We start from the raw sequence: 20,683 nt of genomic DNA on the forward strand, positions 1-20,683 counted from the left end.
GACTGAAGTTTTAAGAAAATCCCAAGAGATCAGCAGTTTCTGAAAGTTTCCATCTCAACACCAAAACCATGCCATGCTCAAACTGACTGAGATCATATTTTCCATCATTCTGATGTCTGCTATGAGTATGAGCCGAATTTCTTGACTATATTTGCATTTAACATTGTGCTTCTGCCACATGATTGCCAAATTGGATAATGTATGAAATGCATGAAAGAGAAGGTGTAAAAGTGTTCGCCATCAAGTAGCTGGTTAGATAATAGAAACTGTATTTTATGGTTGTAAATGAAGAACCTTTTAAGACATAAGTAAATAAGTCTGCATGAGTAGAGCATAATTAATTCTCTTCAGGGATGCAGTATAGAGGATATTTAGCTAAGGTCTACAGGATCTATTTGATCTCTAATCCGTGTTGCTGAGCAGATGAGTGGGGAGGAGGTGCAGGAGATGTAAAGAGTAAGAACAGTGCAGTAAAGGCCATCATTAAATAAAAAGTTTGACGGCTTCTCTCATGATTAATTCATAAAGTTCAATATGTTTCTCACTTGTTCAGCTGACAGCCCTATCTAGGGCACGTCACTGTGCTGGTGTTTAATGCCCTGTGCCTGTCTGCATTGGGACAGGCACACATGACCAAGAGCTCTGACACTGTTACCAGGAAACCAGCGAGGTGATGATTCTCTACAGTCTTCTTCTTCTTTCGGCTGTTCCCATTAGGGGTCGCCACAGCGGATCATCTGTCTCCATACTACTTTGTCCTCTACATTTGCCTCTTTCAAACCAAATACCTCTATCGTCTGTTAAAATTATAATGCATAGACATCTTGAAGACTGCCATAAACTGTATAGCTTAGGTTGGGTTTTCGCTTAAATTGTGAAAAGGATACGTTACAACATAATGTACAATACAATACAAAAAATAAATAAATAAAAACAGCCACCAGTGAATTTAATTATGTCCAGAGCTAAAGGTACTCTGTTACTTCCAAAAGGGTTCAATTACATTCAGTGCAGGCACAGTAAACCAGTTAAGATGTATTTACAGTGAATACCCAATCAGTGGCTGACAGAAGCAAACATCATCAATATTGTTATAAAGCTTATGCTTATTATCCTAAATCACATGCATCACATGCATCAGGACTAAAATGATTACTTAGCTCAATATAGAAATCATGATTGTTTTTTCCTTTTTAAATTTAATTAAAAAGAAATTACAGAACAGCTGTTCATTTCACTGTTTGCCGGTATTTCCTAAAATATCTATCTTTTGAGCAAATTAAAACAGTAGTCGTACTTATTTATGCTAATTATATATATAATTTTTTACTTAAATTAAAGAAATAAATTAATTTTTTAAATGGTCAAATTTTAAAATGGGTTGAACAAAAAAATGTGTGACTATATATAGATTTCCTGTTTTGCTCCTCAGTGTATCAGCAAAATCTTGTACAAATTTGCATTTTACATAGACTAGATCAGATCAAACTATTTTGGATGGCAAACTTAACAAAAGTATCACACTTTTGTAAGCTAATTTACCTATCTGCATCCCAGACGCTATATAAAGCATCTCGTAAGCTCTGTATGTTTTAATAAAAATAGTTGCACCTGTGCTTCACCATAAATTTAAAAGTACCTGATTTGGTGTTTATATATAGTTATAATTATCTTTCTCATTATAAGGTTACCATAAACCAAATATACGTTTATTAAACCTATTTCTGGAAATTTCTACCAATTTTAAGTTTTACATTGTCTTATTCTGCTAGCAGATAATATTCCTTTTAGAAATAAATCCTTTAAATGATAAGTCTTGTTCTGTTGGGAGATCATTTTTATTTTAAACTTCAGTAAACGATGTGTAGAAATAGAATGACTAATCTTATTCTGTTTAATATAGTTTCATAATAATAAATATGTATTGATGTAATTTCTTTGCAAAGTATTTGCTTCATGTAAAAACAGATTAACTTTAACATCACAGATAATGTTAGCTAGCTCAGTATTACAGTAGATTATAGTTAGATGAAAGATGACATATTGGATGGGAGAACATTATATTTGGATCACAGTTAAAACATAAATATTTGTACAGGCTAGACATGCAACATAATTCTGTGAATAATAATATATTCTGTATAGCATTATGGTCTCTTTTTATAATCCAGGAAATACATTCAGACAGATATACTTCAGTATTAAGCCTGTTATCCAGTGACTGTGCAGCATCACTAATACTATTTAATCTGATGCTCACTACATCTACATTTAATCAGTGAGTGTTTTTTCTGAGAACCGGAAACACTACTGCTTAGCTTTGACTTCTTACGTCATACTGTTATCCCGGTCCTGCTCTCTAAGCACACTGTATTGTTTTCCTGATCTAATACAACTCCAATTCAGCTCTTGAGCTAATTACCAAGTGCTGCCATGAGTGTCACTGGAAGGAAGATTTTAAATGATGCATCATGATGTGCGCTGGGACTAGGAGAATAACAAAGAGCCCAGGAACAGGGTGAAAGGGCATTTGTCTAAAGTACTCATATGCTTTTGTACGCTTTCTACTCGGTTTGAATTTGACAATAGCAGCCATGTCGCTTCTGGCTTCTCTCACTCCCACCTTAGTGGTACAGAATGAAGTCCACAAAGACAAGATTGTTACTCTAAATGTCCTCCCATTACACAGATATACACAACAGTAAGCCTGAACAGTAAGCCCGGAGCATACCAGCCCACTAAGCTGAGACACATTCACCAACCTTCAGGCTTCAGAAATAATCAAATTTTCCAGACCTGCCGGGGACGTCAATAGAGTTTCAGTGACTGTGATTCCTGCATTGCGGTAAATTTTGTGCATGGAACAAAAAAGCTTCCAACAAAAGGCAACATTTATGCACAATTGTACTGTACTAATTTATAATTATATGTAATTTTGTTCAGCTTTAAACGCTCTGGGTCTGCTTCAACAGATACTGTTGATTTTAAGGGCAGGGATCATGTATCTAGATTAAATAATCAATTTATTTATTTGAGAGTCTCAAAAAAATGCAGTTCATTTGATGAAGAAAAAAAAAAAAATGTCCTAAAACTGAAAATGTATTAAAGGTTGAGGAAATCAAAGACTCTCTTTGGCTGCATATGAAAGAATGACAAGTATGTGCTTTAAATATGACCTAACCCAGGCAGGGATCACAGCAAATGCCAGGCCATTTTAGAACAGGGCCATAACAATAGATGCACTTCAAACTGGTCTGAGGGTGACTACAGCGCTTATGTAATATTATAGGTTTAAAAGTTTGTTCAAGGATACAGTCTTGTAAAGTGAATGCCACAAATCATACTACTGAACAAATGAGGTGAAATAGGAGAAAGTCCAATCTTTTGAAAAATGGGGTGTATAGCCTTTCCAGCTGTGTTGTGGTGACCTCTCAAGTGAACTACTTATATAGTTGAGCACTCTACGGCTGAAACACAACTGCTGCTGTCAGTGGAGTAGCACTGCTGTCAGTACTGATCTTTTCAGTTTAAATCTCAAGGAACTCAAATAATAAGAAGCCTAATAGCCATTTCCATATGAACCAGAATATTGAATAACTGTAATTGGAAATGTAATAATTTATATATACTTGTTGTCCCACAAGTCTCCTTACCTGAGGGAAATTAACACATTCCTGCAAAATGTCTTCCAAAAGTTTTCATACTTAGTTTATATTACATATATTCAGTCTGTAAGAATGACTTTGACATAAGTCCTGAAATCATTTTCAGGACTAGATTAGGAAGCAGTCTTAAATTTTGTGATGGCGTTTTACAGGGGACATGGCAAGCGCATCACACAAAAAAATATATTAATCATGCTTTTTTTAATAAATGGAAACTGAAAAAAAGAAAATGATGAAACCGTAAAAATATTCTGTATTCAAGCTTGATTTGTGGACACTGTGTACATTTAACCACATTTGTGCCATTTGTTACTCCTTTGCACATAGAACTACAAGAAACAAAAGCCCCATACTCATCAACAGACATGCTAATATTAACATCAGCAAATTTCTTTTATACAAAAAGCTTCACAGTGCTACCTATTTCTCTGTGCAGTCTACAACTGCAAAATCACAAAATAGTAGTGAGGCTTTTTTAATGGACTCACAGAAACTGCACTTCTATCCAAGTAGCTGCAGAAATATTTTTCTGCATAAAATATATGAGAAAATATTCCAAAAGCGTTCCTTACTGTTATCAAGCAAACTCAGTGCCAGTCTGCTTAGGAGGTATCTAAGGGTATGTAAACTATATATGGACCTGGCAGTAATAGTAAATGTAAAATAATGGTACCCCATGCAATCATTTTTGTTTCAGTACGAATGATTGCACACACCTACTACATGATTTTTAAATGTTGGCCAGATTTTTCTCTGAGAAGGCTATATTTGTAGATGATCTTAGTAATCCAGAACACTATGGAACTGTTGTGTGAAATGGGCTGTGTGGGAAAAATATGCAACAGAAATGTAGGACTCATTTGATCATACATATTTGTTTAAAAATCAAACCTAATTTCAATTGAGAAATGTTTATTATTAATGTAACTTGAAAAACATTATTCTTGATGAATGATATGTTAATATTATTATTATACATAATGAATGGTAATATTAGCACATTCTATTCTATTCTAATCTTTTAGCTGTTGGCTTAATGGTTTTACCTTTCAAGTGCGCCTGCCTTTAATACAGCACTCATTTAAATTCCCATTAGGATCTGAAAGCAATGGATTAATACGTTCAGCAAAGATTTAGATCTCCCTCTTTTACTGCAACATTTGATCATTTCATTATTTGCATTGTTACATTTAAATCATGTTCCACATACTTGTTGCACCATCAAGAATATCTTTATTACCTGTATACATGTATATATGGCACACAGGCTGTGCTACTAAGGGAAAATAATCCACCTTGGGTGCTACGATACAGCCAGAGGCAATGCGAAGCACTCTATGGTGCAACACATATGAGATGTTTGATTTAAAAATAACACTGAATGGCAGGGATTTTCATTTAATAATAAACCATATGTCACACGATTCAACCATTTGTAGCTCAATTAAATGTTGTGGAACAGCCACAAAAATGTTGTGGAACATCCTGTCAAAAGATCTATTCCCTCATCAGCGTCTCTTTTTTCTTTCTGTCTTGAATTAGAAAAAAAATAAATAAAGCAGCTTGTCACGTTACTCAGAAACCAGAATGACACCTAAAACTTGTTCAATAAATACAAAATAAACTATACCATATCAATGGTAATAGATTTTTTTTATGTTAAATAGAACATAAAAAAAAAAAAATCAGTTTATTATTAGCTTTAAATGATATGATGCATTCACCATACAATAGCTGTTACTATAGAAACATTAAAATGCATTACTTAGCTTTATGTTTCAGCTGGAATTACTGTTAAGGCTGCTGTTATAAAAAATTTATTTAACAGAGATGTATTATAAATTCATGGTCAGTATATTTAGCCGCAGAAACCATCATCAAAACAGCATGAAACTCAGATGAATATATTATGTAGCATGTTATAAAGCATATAGTAAAAGTATATTATTCATATTTGAGTATTTATTTTAAATCGTTTGTTCAAGTCAAGTCAAGTCAAGTCAAGTTTATTTGTATAGCGCTTTTCACAACAGACATTGTCTCAAAGCAGCTTTACACAAATCAACAGTGATGGTGAATGGTGTGCATTTGTCCCTGATGAGCAAGCCGTGGCGACTGTGGCAAGGAAAAACTCCCTTAGATGTTATGAGGAAGAAACCTTGAGAGGAACCAGACTCAAAAGGGGAACCCATCCTCATCTGGGTGACATCAAGAGTTTGATCATAAATCTTTCAACAATACAGAACACTGGAAAGTGAGAACTAACATGATTACTGGAGTATAAGATTATAAGTAATGTTCTTTCTGCAGTCTTAAACAGTCTATATGGTTAGTAGCTCCGAGTTTTATAAGCTCAGCATTTGTGATCAATGTGTTCAGAATGTGATCCTACAAAAGCTTAATATACAAAATGGTGTGCTAAGTTACTGTACATACTTTGTATATCTGTTGGTAAGGCAGACACACTGAGCATTTCCATAATATTTACTATACATTGCTATTACAGTTTCAGATCAACATATCCATCTTTTAAATTTTACCTACAAAAAAATGTCTGAAGGATCTTTAAGGTTGTGTTAGGTTATTCTCTATTATTTCAAGGAATTATATTATTAGGGCAGAATAATAAAATATTAGTTTTGTCATTTATTGCCATTTATTATTACAAAACATTACAGAAAATGCTAATGTTTCATGTAATCCTCTATTAGATAACTGCTAAATAAACCTTATAAAAACATAAAAAAAATTAATTGAAAAGAGCAATAAAAGCAAGTAACCATTAGAATTTTTACACTAATGTTTAGTGAAAAACTTTAATGAGGAAAATAAGTTTATCTTCCACCAGACAAAGCAAATATACATATGTACAGTTTACTATATAGGTTAAAATAATCTAATTTGCATTATTTATGGGATAAATTAATGCTTAGCATAAAATTAAATATCAAGACAAATGACCATTTCATTACTAACTCAAATTTACCTTTTTATTCGAAATACATTAAGATAGCTGGTTGCAGTTTTTGCTTTTGCCATTTTTTAAAGTTGAAAATATTTGGCCGTAATCCATATTCCCAAAAACGTAGTATGTAATTTAAAAAGAAGTACTATATAAGGTCAGGAGTTTTCAGTCTTTTTGCAGCCAGCGACTCAGTCTTTGGCCATGTACAATGATATCTATATCTATTTATTTGTTCTATCCTGTCATTAAAATCTGGTTGACATTAACTATAGACCTATTTGTTGAAATCTGTAATAAATAAATACAATAATTTAGTCCAAGGCAACTTGTCATTTCCAACAGAGTAAAGGTAAAATATTGGGGAACCTTCGGACTTTCTCAGATCTGTTTGCAGATTAACCTGGACCCTAGTTTGGGAACAATGTTTGTAGAATGTAATAATTTTAATCCAAACATGATGGAAAATACAAAAGGAAACTAATATAAAAAATCCTTCTGGGTACCCTGAAATTTCCATCAATAATTAAGTAGTTTTTTATTGTCATAAATGCATAAAATAGATATGATATATATGATAAAATATTAACTATAAACTGTTTTTACATAGGTTGCATTTACCATTTACAAAGGTTAACAATTACAATGGTTAACAATTGTACTAATCTAAATACTGTACATGTATTGTATCACATATTGTACATGTACTGTACTGTATGTGTGTTAGTTTACATTGCTGAAGCATTCTATTGTAGTACAGTGTATCGTATTTCACTTTTTATGTGTTAAATATGGGGCCTACAGATATTTGTGTGTTTTCCACATTTGGGGGAAGCATGTACCCCTAAATGCTACAAATGTGAAAGGCCAACTGAAGTTCCTTTAAGTTGAATCTAAATCATAACAAGAGGCGCTTTCTCTAGGGTTACAAATTCACACTCTATAAAATCCAGTTGGGTGTAAAAATCTTTGATTGGGGAATACCAGCTGCACACACACACACACACACACACACACACACACACACACACACACACACACACACACACACAGACACACACTCTCACTCAGAAGATGGCGTGACTGATTAGTTGAAGAAACACTATATTAACTGTGCTATATTAAATACAATGACAATTATAATTGTATTTTTTTCTGTATTTTTTGTATGCATTAGATAACTGTTCTTGATTTGTGTTTCTGCTGTTGTCTGTTATTTGGATAGTAGAACATAAAAACATGAGTATATTGCTTTTATTAGTCTCTTTTTGTCTGGGGAGCTTTTATGTACAGGAATAATGACCCGTAGGTTAGGCTTCCACATGGTGGAAACAGTCCTGAAGACCATATAAGGCATCCTGAAAAGTAGGCTATCGTTTTATCATAGCTTGTTCTGCTTTTACTGTGTGCTTGATCACAGACTTTGCACATCGGAGTTTCTGCACAATTTCTTGAACAACAGTTGAGACTTCTGGGAAGCCTTTGCATGTGCGATAGCGTGAGTGTGTCCCAGAAATGTCCCCTAACAGCTTGTCCTATTTTTTTCCCCCTAACTTGCTCTCACATTCTTTCTCATTTGCATTCTCAGTACAATGCAGGTTTTTCTTTCCTTAAAAAAAGAAGCAAGTGAAATAGGCCATTAGGTTGTGATAAGCCTGCTTGTATCACCCCCAATGCCCCCCTCTCTCTCTTTCTACTCCATTCCTTCTTTGTGAGTAGTCTGAGGTGATATCAGGTTAATCTGTAGCAGTGGCAGATGCTGGTCATCATTAACCTGCAAGCACCTCCTAAGAACGCTTCCGTTGCCACTTCTTTATTTCCCACCAATTGAGAACACCAGACAGAGAGACAGAGAGCAGTAAAAGGAAACAGTTGAATTAATAGACATTTTATGCAGGGCTGATCTTTACAGATTTTAGTTTTTTGTTTCTCTGGTTCCTCTCCTTCAGATGCCATAGCTACAATTCTCTCTGCCTGCTGTGTGTGATCACAAAATGAAATCCTCTTCCCTGCCTAGAGCTCACCAGCTTATGTCTCTACTCTCATTACTTGAAGAAAAAAGAAACAGAAACGGTCCTCAAACCATGGACCACCAAGCTACAATTTACCTTTTTCTAGCTAGTGCAGTTATGAAACCCCTTCCCTTTTAGTGTGAGAGAGTGAGAGAGAGAGACCCTAAGAATTCTTCATGTGGAATAAATGAACTCATTCATTCACTCTGTGCTGTGGAAATGTGTTCACACCACAAACCCAAAGCAAACAGGCATGAGGCACGGCATGGTGATGGAACTATTAGGAAGCTTCATGTGCCATACATTCTCAGTAGTTAAGTAAACTGAATAGCAGCTTACCTCTTCCTGTTACTCAAACTCAACCTGTAATTAATATTGAATAATTATACTTACAAGTAAAATTCATTACAAATAATTAATATTTTAGTATTACAAGCTTTTAAAACAAAATAAATATGCTTTAATAAAGTTTCAACTTAACTCTACTTAAATATATTCCCTCTGTTGGTGTTTTGATGATGTTTAGAGTCTAAAGCTATGTTCACAAAAATAAAATTCATTTTCCAAGAGCTGGAAACTTCCTGCAACATGAGCAACAGCATCCATTGGTGACTAGATGTGGGTGTGTCCAGCGATGTGAAAAATATTAACTGTATGCAAATATGTAGCAACATGATTCATGGTTCAAATATGTAGCAACATGGACTATCAATGGGAATGAAGACAGGAGAGTGCACATAATCGAATGCCAAAGGGGACACGTTCAACCTATATTCAATTGGGCTGAAATCTGGTGAAGTCATAGCACATGTTTTACAATATTTAAATACTCATCACATCATTCAGTGAGCCCACATGCCACTTGGTATGGGGGAATTGTTATTTTCACTGGATAAGACCATTGGCATAGCCACATCATATTACAAAAAATAAGAAAAAAACATAATTGTATATAGAGTTGGAAATGACCCCTCTCTTAAAGGGTCCCAAAACACGAAAGCAAAATGCTTTTCACAAAATAATGAAGGCAGCACACCTCCTCACCATAGGCGTGAAGCATTCAGACCTGCACTGCTCTTCAGTTGTGTGTGCCACACATGTATTCTGCAGCTTGTTAAAAATATAATGAAAAATGATGCATCTGACCAAATCACAACACAATGTAAAATTTTTGCTCACTTGAACTCTCAAAAAGTGCATTTGTTGTTAAAGGCTTTCTGCACTCCCAACCTATAATATTCCTCTTTGTGTAGTTGTGAATGGATTGTTCATACTGACAGTATAATCACATCCTACATTCTCATTCACCAAACAAAATGTTGCTGTTAAGTTTTCTTCCACATATCACACTAAGGCACAAACATTACAGCATTAAAGGGATGCTCTTTGGACCACAAATTCCAGGACTATTTATTGATGTCTTTTACACAGCACAAAATGTCACTGTTTGCTTGACACATGAGTCAGTTAAGCTCATGCCATCTGCAGCGCAATAATAAACTCACTCTTTAAAGGATACCCAGACACTGAAACACACATCTGTCTAGAAACATCTGCTCCTGTTATCTTTCTTTTTATCTTTCTTTTGACCTGTCTGTATATTTTTTGTCTGTATTGCTTTTTTCCATTTATCATCAAAAGTAAGTAAATACTCCATATATTTTAAAAGCAACAAATATCTACATCAAATCAGCTGCACACATAAACAGTCATTCAGTAATAGTATGAGATTTAATTAATTTGCTGTGATGCCAGATATAGTACATGAACATGATTATGTCCCAAAGGATTACCTCAGGCCTGCAGCTTGTACATGACAGTATTTATGATAAAAAAGAAAAACATGAGTATTTTTGAGTAATAATGGTAATTAATCCTATTTTTAAAACACCAGTAGAGATTTCGTAGAAATGTTTGATGAAATATATATTTCTGTTCTTAAGTTGTAGTGTTTTCTAGTTGTTTCTATAAGAATAAATGGCAGGAACATTTGGGGCCGCTTGATTGAAAGCCACAATCCTGAATAACTGCATTATTTTACACATTAACGCTGTATGCTTTAGACACTATTCACAAATTTTCACCTGTTCCTCACAGTGTTCAATTTCACACACCTCGTACAGACTAACAGCACATGTCTTACACAAGTAAACTACCCTCTTAAACAGTAAGTGATAGTATGCTTTGTCACTTTATCCTCAGCATGCTCTAGCTCAGGTTCTTAGCCAAAATCATCACTGACAAATTCCATGTTCAGCTGCTGTTCAGCTCGACTAACTTGACTCACCTCTCGTATTCCTCGTTGTCATGGTCACAGCGGGCATCCTTGTGTTTTTCCCAGTCCTTCCCATGGCGGCAGGTTGTTAAGGATATGATGTCTTTGCCATTATGGATATGATGCAGTGCATTCCGTGTGTCAGAGCCAATACCCGTTAGGTAGCGTTTTCCTTTGAACATGAGCAAATATTTCCTCTTTGGTGGTACGATATTGCGAAGTAACCACCCGCGTTCGCCACCCTTCTGTGGATGTTCTTTCGAAAATAACGGAATGGAGATGTCAAAGCCGGGCCGGAAGTGCTCTGTGTTCAGACTGGCTTTGGCCAAGAGGGCCTGGCCTATGTTAAAACCCAGGTCCTCCGTATAGTTCGGCCATGTGCCTGAGTAAAGATTAAATACCACGTGGTTGCGTCCATCATTCCAGAGTGGGTAGCCACGGATGCGCTCGTCAACATTTGGGACAAACTGAGTCGACAATTGGTCACGGTCCAGTGTGTCAATGCCCAAAACAAACAGGCAGGCCTCACGTGGGTCAGATGTGTAGTACCTGGACTCGGCCACTGAGGCCAGGATTTTGCGGTAGCTCTCCGACACACGATCGCCCTTCTCAGTTGGATATACATACACGCGAAAGCCATCACGTCCATGACAGCGATTAAAGTCAAAGCAGGTTTCCATTCGACACCGGCTATCCTTGTAGATGCTGTTCCAGGTCTGCCGTCGCAGCATAGGTGACTCTCCAGGTCCTGCTTCATTCTGCAGCTCTACATGGCTGACGTACGCTGGTAAAAAGGCTCGGTCCAGCCAGTCAGGCCATGGGCGCAGCACTTCGGCCCTCCGGCGTGTCACCAGGCCCAAGAGCCGCTCGTGTAGGCCACCCCAGTAGAAGAGCAGCAGCCAGCAGCAAGTACACAGACCCAGCAGCACATACTTCTTGCGCGCCTGCATGGGGCTTCCTCACTCAGCCTTTAGCTCTCCAGGACTCAGCTGGGAGCTTTAGCAAGGAGCAGATGCGGTGGGGGGAAAAGGCCTGAGCTCTGGCATAACTCCCCCGGCCACTGGTCCATTAGAAGAAGTAGGAGCTACAACATTTACTGGCCTCCTCTCTGGCTTTTCACTCCCTTTCTCTTTCTCACAGCCAAGCTGGAAGCCTCTGTAACAGCAGTGTGTGGTCCACGTCTTGCTGTCCAATGAAAGCGATGAGGGGCAAGTTCTCCTTTCTCTCCAGTTTCCTCATGGCTCACTGGGTCCTTCTGCGCTATCCTAGCAGAGACATCAACAGCATGCATCAATAAGTATCTTTCTAGTGAAGACTTTCTTTAGTCTAGCAGTGCCACTTATGCATTTACTTATATACACTGATCAAATGCTTCATGTGAATAAATATATTGCTTTCTGTGATATTGCAGCTATTATGAACATTTTATTAAACAACACATTCGATATGCTTGGGATTGTGTATATAATTAAAAGAAAACTGAATTAAATGTTAATTAAGAAATATAATACACAGCAAGCCTGTACATCCATAAGCAACACAAGGAAGCTGAGTAGGCAATAAAATATATATACATATTGTATACCATGTCAAGTGAATAACTGCAGCAAGCAGTTTAATAAACAAAAAACCCTGAAAAATTATTAATTTGTCATCAAGTTCTTTCGTTTTTCACTATACCATCAAAATCCAGCATACGTCCAGCATACTCTCAGTGAAGCATCTCCAGTGAGGACAAAAGAATGTGTGTGTGCCAGCATACAGCCATGCTTGATTTGAATTGGGTGCATTTACACTGGTGGTCTGAGGCTGTTCTGCTGTTGACACACACACTGGCCTAGTGTTTAGGATGAGCATGCTAAACACGAGCTGCACAGAGATATCATCAAGCTCTCTCTAAGCTCCAGTGAAACAGAGTCCAGTACAACCAACATTGCTGGGGTCGAGGGTGGGGGTGAGGGTGGGTGGATGGGGGTGTGGTGGATAACTGAACTTTTAAGAAGTAAAATTAAGACTGAGCGAGCGGGGAAAATAAATCGTCTTTATGAGCATGGTGTCCGTTGCTCTTGGGAAAGACTAGACTTGTGTTTAGTATAAAAACATACTGCAATTTTGAGGTTGTGTTGTTTGCCAAGTAACCCTCTACCCTCTTCTTCATAATTCGTGCATGTATGTATTTGGGAGTGCATTTAGCACGTCACAGTGTAGGTCAGTGTTTCCTCTGCCAGATTATGCACAAAGGCAGCTTTCAGGACTTACCTGCCTTCCTTGAGTTTGACTTTTTTACTCTTCTTTTGCTTCCTTATATATTCTTCATGAATGTTTCTGTTCTCTCTTGTTAGTTCTATACAATGGTCCACCATCTTGACTGCTCCACTGATAGGCTGAAATTACTATGGTCTGTGAGATTACAAGATAATGCACCACTAAATATAAATTGTAACATGTCTTCTTAATACATTATTTATAAATGTGGAATAATCTGGCCCAGATTTTTTCATAACAACCATAATGTTCACTTTGTAGTACAAAATGCCACCATATTCGGATTTTAGATCTGGTTAAAAAAAATCTAACTGCAAGATCCTCTAATTAGCAGTAACCAAATGTCATGTGCAAGTTGGAAATGTTTCCAACAATCCTGTCCTCTGCACGACTGAATAGGCAATAATTCCATCTTTACATTTTGGTTTTTCTCACTAGGCTTCCAAACCATATCAGCTTGAATATCAAGCCCAGGCACAAATTTAAGAATTCCCAGAGAGCAACAAATTACTCTATTCTGGTTAGTGTTGAAGTCAAGCTGTGTAGTACAATATGGCTTAAAAACTCAATTGAACTTGATTTCTGATTTTTCTTTTCTTTAAAAGAAACAGCCTGTGTTTTACATTGCTTTATTGTAAGCCTTCATATGCAGCAACAATATTCAGCTTTTTGATAAATGCATATTGCAAATTTTGGTCTATAAAATATAATAAATCTGCAGCAGCTTGATTTTGTTGAGGCAAAATTATATTATTAATGACATAACCTAAAGCACACGCGAAAGGTTGAGAGGCTATCAGACTATGCAAGGCTACAATATACTAAATTTTTGAGTATCCCTGTAGGTTTTAAACGTATATTTATTTAACTTTGATATAGGAGGTGTTTCTTATTGCCAAAGAATGTTCGATGAAGCTAATATTATTAACCAGATTTTTCTTGTTCCAGCATATTTTTATCTACATCTCAAACCATATAACAGGCCTCTGAAAGTAGCACTAAAAATCAGGTCCTGGGAATAAAAAACACCACAGTTTTCTACTTTTTCTCAGCATTTCCTACATATGAAACCCATTACACACTCCAAACCTTTGCATTATACTATAACTATCTTACAACAGCAATGGTTCTGTACACCATACAAACATGACCTGCAATTACATTTTATTACATTTTGTTTTAAATGTATTTTTGTTTTCCATAAAACAAGATATTTTGTAGCTATATGGTGTTTTTAATTTTGTGTAAAAAAAAAAGAAAAAAGAAAAAAACATGACCATGATCAAAAATCTATCATAGGAAATGTGATATTTGCTTCTCCTCCTCCACTGAATATGTTTGCATCATTCCTCAAGTTCTGTCCCAGTGACCTCTATTAGTGCTGGTTGCAGTTCCTGCTTTTAAATAACAACTCAACCCCTTTAAAAATGCACAACACCTACAAAAGCAAGCAAATCAATGAAGCATTGACTTATGGGTGGAGGTGAATGAGGACTTTATGAAGACTTTTTATTGAACAACTGATATTATATGGTGGTGCTCTGACTTCTTCCTCAACTATCCCTATTGACAAGCCACCGCAAAAACATTTCTGGACATATTTATTTGTATTTCTGGACATATTTATGTACTGTATTTGTTTGTGGTACAGTATATACACAATACTACATGGAAGTAAGTGGATGTGTACAGAAACAGAAAGTGTGTTGTATTATATATCTGCTATATTCTTTTCATCCTTATATGTGTTGTTTAGGTACAGCTGTGTATAATGTTTCTGCATAAGTGCATGAGATGTATATGCATTAAGCTGTTAGAGCTGATCTAGTACATATCCATATTCATACATTCACACATATTTATTGATAAATGTTTTATGTATAAATGTTAAATAAAGAAAGAATTCTTGAGAAGAAGTCTACGCTTCAGTCTATGAAGCGCAGTCTCCCTAATATACCACAACTAGAAATCTTATTGTCATTGATGCTATGTTCTGTACATCATTGTTTTAATATATGAAATTGGAATTGACCCTGATGCTTTTAAGATAATTATATAGTGGTTCTTCAATACAGAGTACATCACTGAAAAATAATACAATAAACAGTGCTGACTGTTCACAAGCGGCTGCTATAATAAATCAGCAATTTCTGGAATTATGCCTTTTTATCTGATGTCTAAAACTAATTAATGAAAGCTTCTTAAAAAGTCTCAAGTTAGACTTATATATATATATATATATATATATATATATATATATATATATATATATATATATATATACACTGTGTATATATACTGCTGTAATAATCAGGGGCAATGATATGTTTAAAGAAATGTTTAGGAAATCGATAGCCATAGAAATAATCACATATCTAGTTGCTTTTCCGGAGGTCAGCATTTCCCATGTGTTTTAGGCTTGGCAGCTGTGAATAAGAAATGACCCACAGCTGGCTAGAAAACAGCAACCAACTGTCCAACGGTCCTTACTATTGTGAGGTCTACATGTCAAAAAGGACTTAGATTTCTATTCTCTTCACTTGCTATGTGTCACTTGACCCGAATAGCCAAAAAGGCTTTTGATTAAAGATGACATTTTGTTTTAAAATAATTGGCTGTGATCCCATTTTTAGAAAGAAATTGTGCGTCACAAGATTTCTGATGAATATAGCCTGCTCCACATGAACATTGGGCAAGAATAAAAACCCTAAATAAGTAATCTAACTACATTGGCTATAAGGCATATGATTATTATTGTTGTCTTTGCTGTGTATTAATAACCTTTTCATGTTATCTATCCATGCTTTCTGTATCTGTTTATTACTATTAGTTTTTGAAAATTAAATCCAATCTGGTATGTTTTTCTTTGCCCAAACATAGCTGATTGAAAAACAGTCAAATTAGCATAATGGTTTTGTGATTTACTAGTTTGTTATGTAATTAAATTTTCTAGATGGAAGCAAGGCTCCTGTTTCATTTTAAACCTAGGAAGATGCAGCACAGTATCTTAAACAACAGTGATTCTCAACTCTGCATGTGTTTATATATATATGGCATATAGCACATGCATACAGAGTTGAGGAGAAAAAGAATCATTGTTGTTTTACATACTGTGCTGCAGCTTCCTAGGTTTGGAATATATCGGTTTTGTACATATATCATACGTGTAACTATAAAGATGTTTCAGTGCTCTGTTTGCATGGAAGGATAAAATCAATAAGACACTGCTTGCTCTCCTCTCACCGTGTGCTATGTGCCGAGTGCTGATATTAGTCAGGAAACAGATGCCTGAGATTACGTTACGTGCTGTTCATTACTAATTCATGCTTTCCTTTAGTTAAGACATTGATTTCCCTTCTTTTATTTCATTCTTCTTTTTTCTTACCTCGCAGGTGGAGTTAATCTCAATTTTCCCTGTGAATCGACTGCTGTTAACACCAATGTCCCAATAGCAGGGAAGACCTCTGCAATCTCTTGCAATAGAAGATAGTAGCAGAAGGAGGGAGATAGCCCAGCTAATAAATATAGGGTAATGCAAATCTGGGACTTGCTAGGCTTTGGGAGCTCAGCACCAGGCCACAGGAGAGAGGCTGGAGCTGACAGAGAAAGACTGGTTGAAGTGACTGTCTGACACACGCTCAGCCTTCATCGCAGCCTGTCACTGATACTGTCTCTTTTTAATCACTGTCACTCTATCATCTTTTTCTTATCTTTTCCTTCAGCGAATGTGCTTGAAACTCCTCTGTAAACACTCTGTACTGACGAGTCTTTATAATACATGTTGGTCTAGAATAAGTTTGCAATGGATTAATGCAACAGCTAATGAGGGCATTCCATTATCCTAATCGCCTTGTCCAATCAATTCCATAATGCATTCACGAGACATTGAGTTAACCGCTGTGGCTCTTTCTTTCCCTTGGACTAAAAAGGTCTCTCAATTTGAGGGGCACAAGAGAAAATGATTAATGATCAATTGAAGGGGAAGAAGAAGCAGGTGCAGACGTTTGTTCACAGTGCCATACTGACCAGGCCAGACGGCGGCAGCCTGGTTTGTTTTCTCACATGGAGGAGCTTGTGACAGCTGGACTCACAGCTCATCCCTTCTCCTTCTCCCTCTCATATAATTCCTCAAGAAGCAACCTAAGATTGTGTCCTTGTCAAATAAACATGTTCTATGCTCCATTATGGTGGGTGACACAACTGCTATTATTTATTTCAAGGTCAAGTTGTTTTTCTATAAGCCTCTACTAGGATTCGTACACATAAGCTCCAGGTGGTTTGCGATTGGGTTTGAAGAACCTGGCATCTGGCAGACTGCAGTTACAGGAAAGAATGCACCTTCACGTCAACAAGAATCAATTTTAATGAATACGGCATGTCTGGTTTGACATCCATTTTGACATTCTTTCTCAGTTCATGACCCACAATGGCCCAAGTAAAAGATGATATATGCTCTAGAAGTGCTGCTCCTGTTCTAATGACCTACAACAACATAGAACTGTCAGAGTATGACTGTCACTGTGGCTATATCCCTCCCAGCCTGCAGACAGGGCTGATTCTAAATTTTAGGCAGACACTGTGTTCACTCAAAACATTCTTGAAGACCTGTTATTTGGTAATGGTAAAAATTATTTACACAATTCCAAGTTTGGTAAACAAAAAAACAAACAACAACAAAAAAAAATCTCATTTCACTGAATTATCGAGCTGAATTAACTCCCACTCAGTGTAATGAAATGCACTTCATTATGATGCAAAAAAGGAGATTTTAATATTTAGTGAATGCACACACACACGCACACACAAAGTCTATACACACCAGTTCTTTTAACTTGTGTTGTTGGCTTTTTTCAGCTATAATTGCAAAATAACCATACTCTTTGTGCACACATTTCTGTTGCCAGTCATGTGTTTTGGGTTGCTCTGTGATTTTGGCCCCTGCTTAACTGCAGCTGGCTTCAAGGAGAATGTGTAGTTGTGTACACAGTGGCTGTTTTTGGAGAGAAACAAACAGCGGTGAGGTGAGCGAGGCAAGATTTAGCTAAAATTAAATGTGAAGCTCTATCATTATAACCTAGAGGGAAAGCAAACTATGGGGCAGCCATGGCTGTGCTGCATGTTTGTGGCTATGAGCCTGACCAGGCCTGAGGCTGTGGTTCGGTGGGCTGCTGCATCATCTGGCCTCACCTTAAAATGTGTTTTTGAGCAGACACTGCTTCCAAATGACTCAGTTTGTTAAAAAATATGTTAAGACTAGAGCATACTGTTCTATTTTTTTTTGTTTTTATTTACATTTTACTCTGCCACCAAGTAATTTCACAGACATGCAAGAGGAAATTGTAGAGAATTAAACAACGGTGTTCCCTTCGAGGGGTTGAAAGGGTGTGACTGAGTTAATAAGATGTTTACCTTTTACAGAAAGTCCCCGCTACTGCTCACATTTTAATTTCCAATTCACGATAATTACGAGTTGGCTTGATTAATTATGTCTCAACAATATGCTGCCCGCGCACATGCCTCGAGGGCTAATTAACGAACAGGATGAGCGAGGACAATTACAGCTTTTCTCTTCTGTTCCAGCATTAGTAGTCTTGGCTGGAAGAATACTTTAAGTGCACATTTTGACTTGCTGTAAATGCACAGAACGTCCTCTGTGCCATAATGCAGAACTATTCATCCCTACTGCTCCACCTCTTTTTTACCTTCCCCTGGCACACATATACATATATACAGTCATATACATTTGCTTGCATGATGCTGTGAAATGACTTATTTAATGCTGTCAAAAGAGCAAAGGATTTTTCCACCTCTGAACCTTCACCATCCTCACACACTGGACAGTTTATTGTACATCTGAAACACCCCAAACCACACTAATTATTTAATAACAAACATAAGAGACTATATATAATATGTGGTTGAGTCATAACCCCAGTTTAGTGACTTCTACTCTTGGGATCTTATTAAGTCACAAAATCCTGACAGACGCAATCGTGAAATCAGCACAAGGCATTGACACCAAGTTGGAAAAGGGTCTATCTAAGAGATAAAAACACGCTATCAAGCCACTCATCTGACATGTAACTTTGATACCTACATCAATAAGTCACTTCCATTAGATAGATGGAAGGAAAGGACACTCATCAGCGCCGTTCGTGCTGATTAGATCTGCGCACCTTCTCGTGTGTGTAGCACATCAACGAAGTGTGTGTGCGTGTGTGTGCGTGTGTGTGTGGGGGGGGTACCTGTTCTTGGAGCGCAGTTCCTCCGGAGTGCCAGCACGATTAGAGCATCCCAGCGTGCTTTATTGAAAGAAACCTCGCGCTTTGCTCCTTCAGCTTGGGATGCGATGAAGCGACATTTCAGAAGTGCCCAAAGAGTCTACTCCCTAAACCCCTTCATGTCGTAGAAGATCTCAGTCGTTTACACCTGTGAACGCTTTTATTGTCACGGTCATTAACGGAGCTCGGAAGCGTGTAAACTGCCTCGCACCGGCGGTTCACCAGGATTGAGTTACGCGAGCGTTAAAGCGCAGACATGCGCTCAGTTTCCTCCCTTCCTCCCTCCCTCCCTCCCTCCTTTACTCCCTCCACCTCTGTCCTTTCACTGTTTCAGTCGCCACGGATCGGACATTAACGTTGCCTGCTAGGCCAGGTACAGGTGGGCTACACGGATGTCATCGTGAACGGCGCGCGCGCGCACGCGTCTCATGCAGAGACCAGACAAGGAGAAATCACCGTGCACAATAGATCCTGGGCAGTTTTACAGCACATGCACGCTTGGTTAAAAAGAAAAGGTGCTGTGCGAGCGCATGTGTGCGTAAAGCTCGCTTAGGGCATCAAAGCTGATCGACGCGACGGCGTGTGTGTGTGTGTGTGTGTGTGTGATCTAAGAGCTGCGATGGCGCTGTGCAGGAACCCCTCTCAGCGCAAACCCTCCGGCGCCCGAGCGCTATTAACAAGGTATGGGCTACCTCACCCTGAGCTCCATCACTGCGCAGTGATAGCCAACCTGAAACGCGTCCTGTCCCACCGGCACTCACGGCACACGGCATGTGCACGACCCTCCATTCAAAAAAAAATACAAGATCGCGTCCTGGACTCAGATCCGTCACAGCACATGGGGTTATTATTGTCTATTTCCATTATCCGTGAAACATTCTGCAGGCCCCGCCCCTGGGTGCTTCTGATTGGTCCATGGCCTTGGAGGCGTCTTGGCGCACATACACACACACACACACACACATCTGGCAAGCTCTCGGGACAAAATGAACCTCAATCGACCTTGGCCGCTAAACTGACACTCGACCAACGATGACAGGAAAATCGATAACAGCAAAAATCCATGTTTACTGGAACATCCCTCAACATACAGATAAAATCTGAGCTGAAAAGGTACCGGAAAAAACAGCGTGATTTTTTTACCCGAAATATTATACCCAGGATTTAACCCCATAGGGAATTATATAGGATATTATGCCCAGGACATTATACCTGGTTTAACA

At 37.5% G+C, this 20,683-nt stretch overlaps 1 protein-coding gene across 1 annotated transcript in view; it reads right to left on the reverse strand.

Annotated features, from left to right (window-relative positions):
* LOC124375938 (exostosin-1c-like) overlaps nt 1-20,323 on the reverse strand; it is a 50,158-nt gene extending 29,835 nt beyond the window's left edge. Inside the window, 2 exon segments of the mRNA XM_046834749.1 lie at nt 10,927-12,179; nt 19,425-20,323. Coding sequence (XP_046690705.1) covers nt 10,927-11,864 — 938 coding nt within the window. The 5' untranslated portion in view covers nt 11,865-12,179; nt 19,425-20,323.
* Nucleotides 20,324-20,683: the final 360 nt, after the last annotated feature.

This window comes from Silurus meridionalis, chromosome 22 (assembly GCF_014805685.1).
Source record: "Silurus meridionalis isolate SWU-2019-XX chromosome 22, ASM1480568v1, whole genome shotgun sequence".
NCBI classification, from domain to species: domain Eukaryota; kingdom Metazoa; phylum Chordata; class Actinopteri; order Siluriformes; family Siluridae; genus Silurus; species Silurus meridionalis.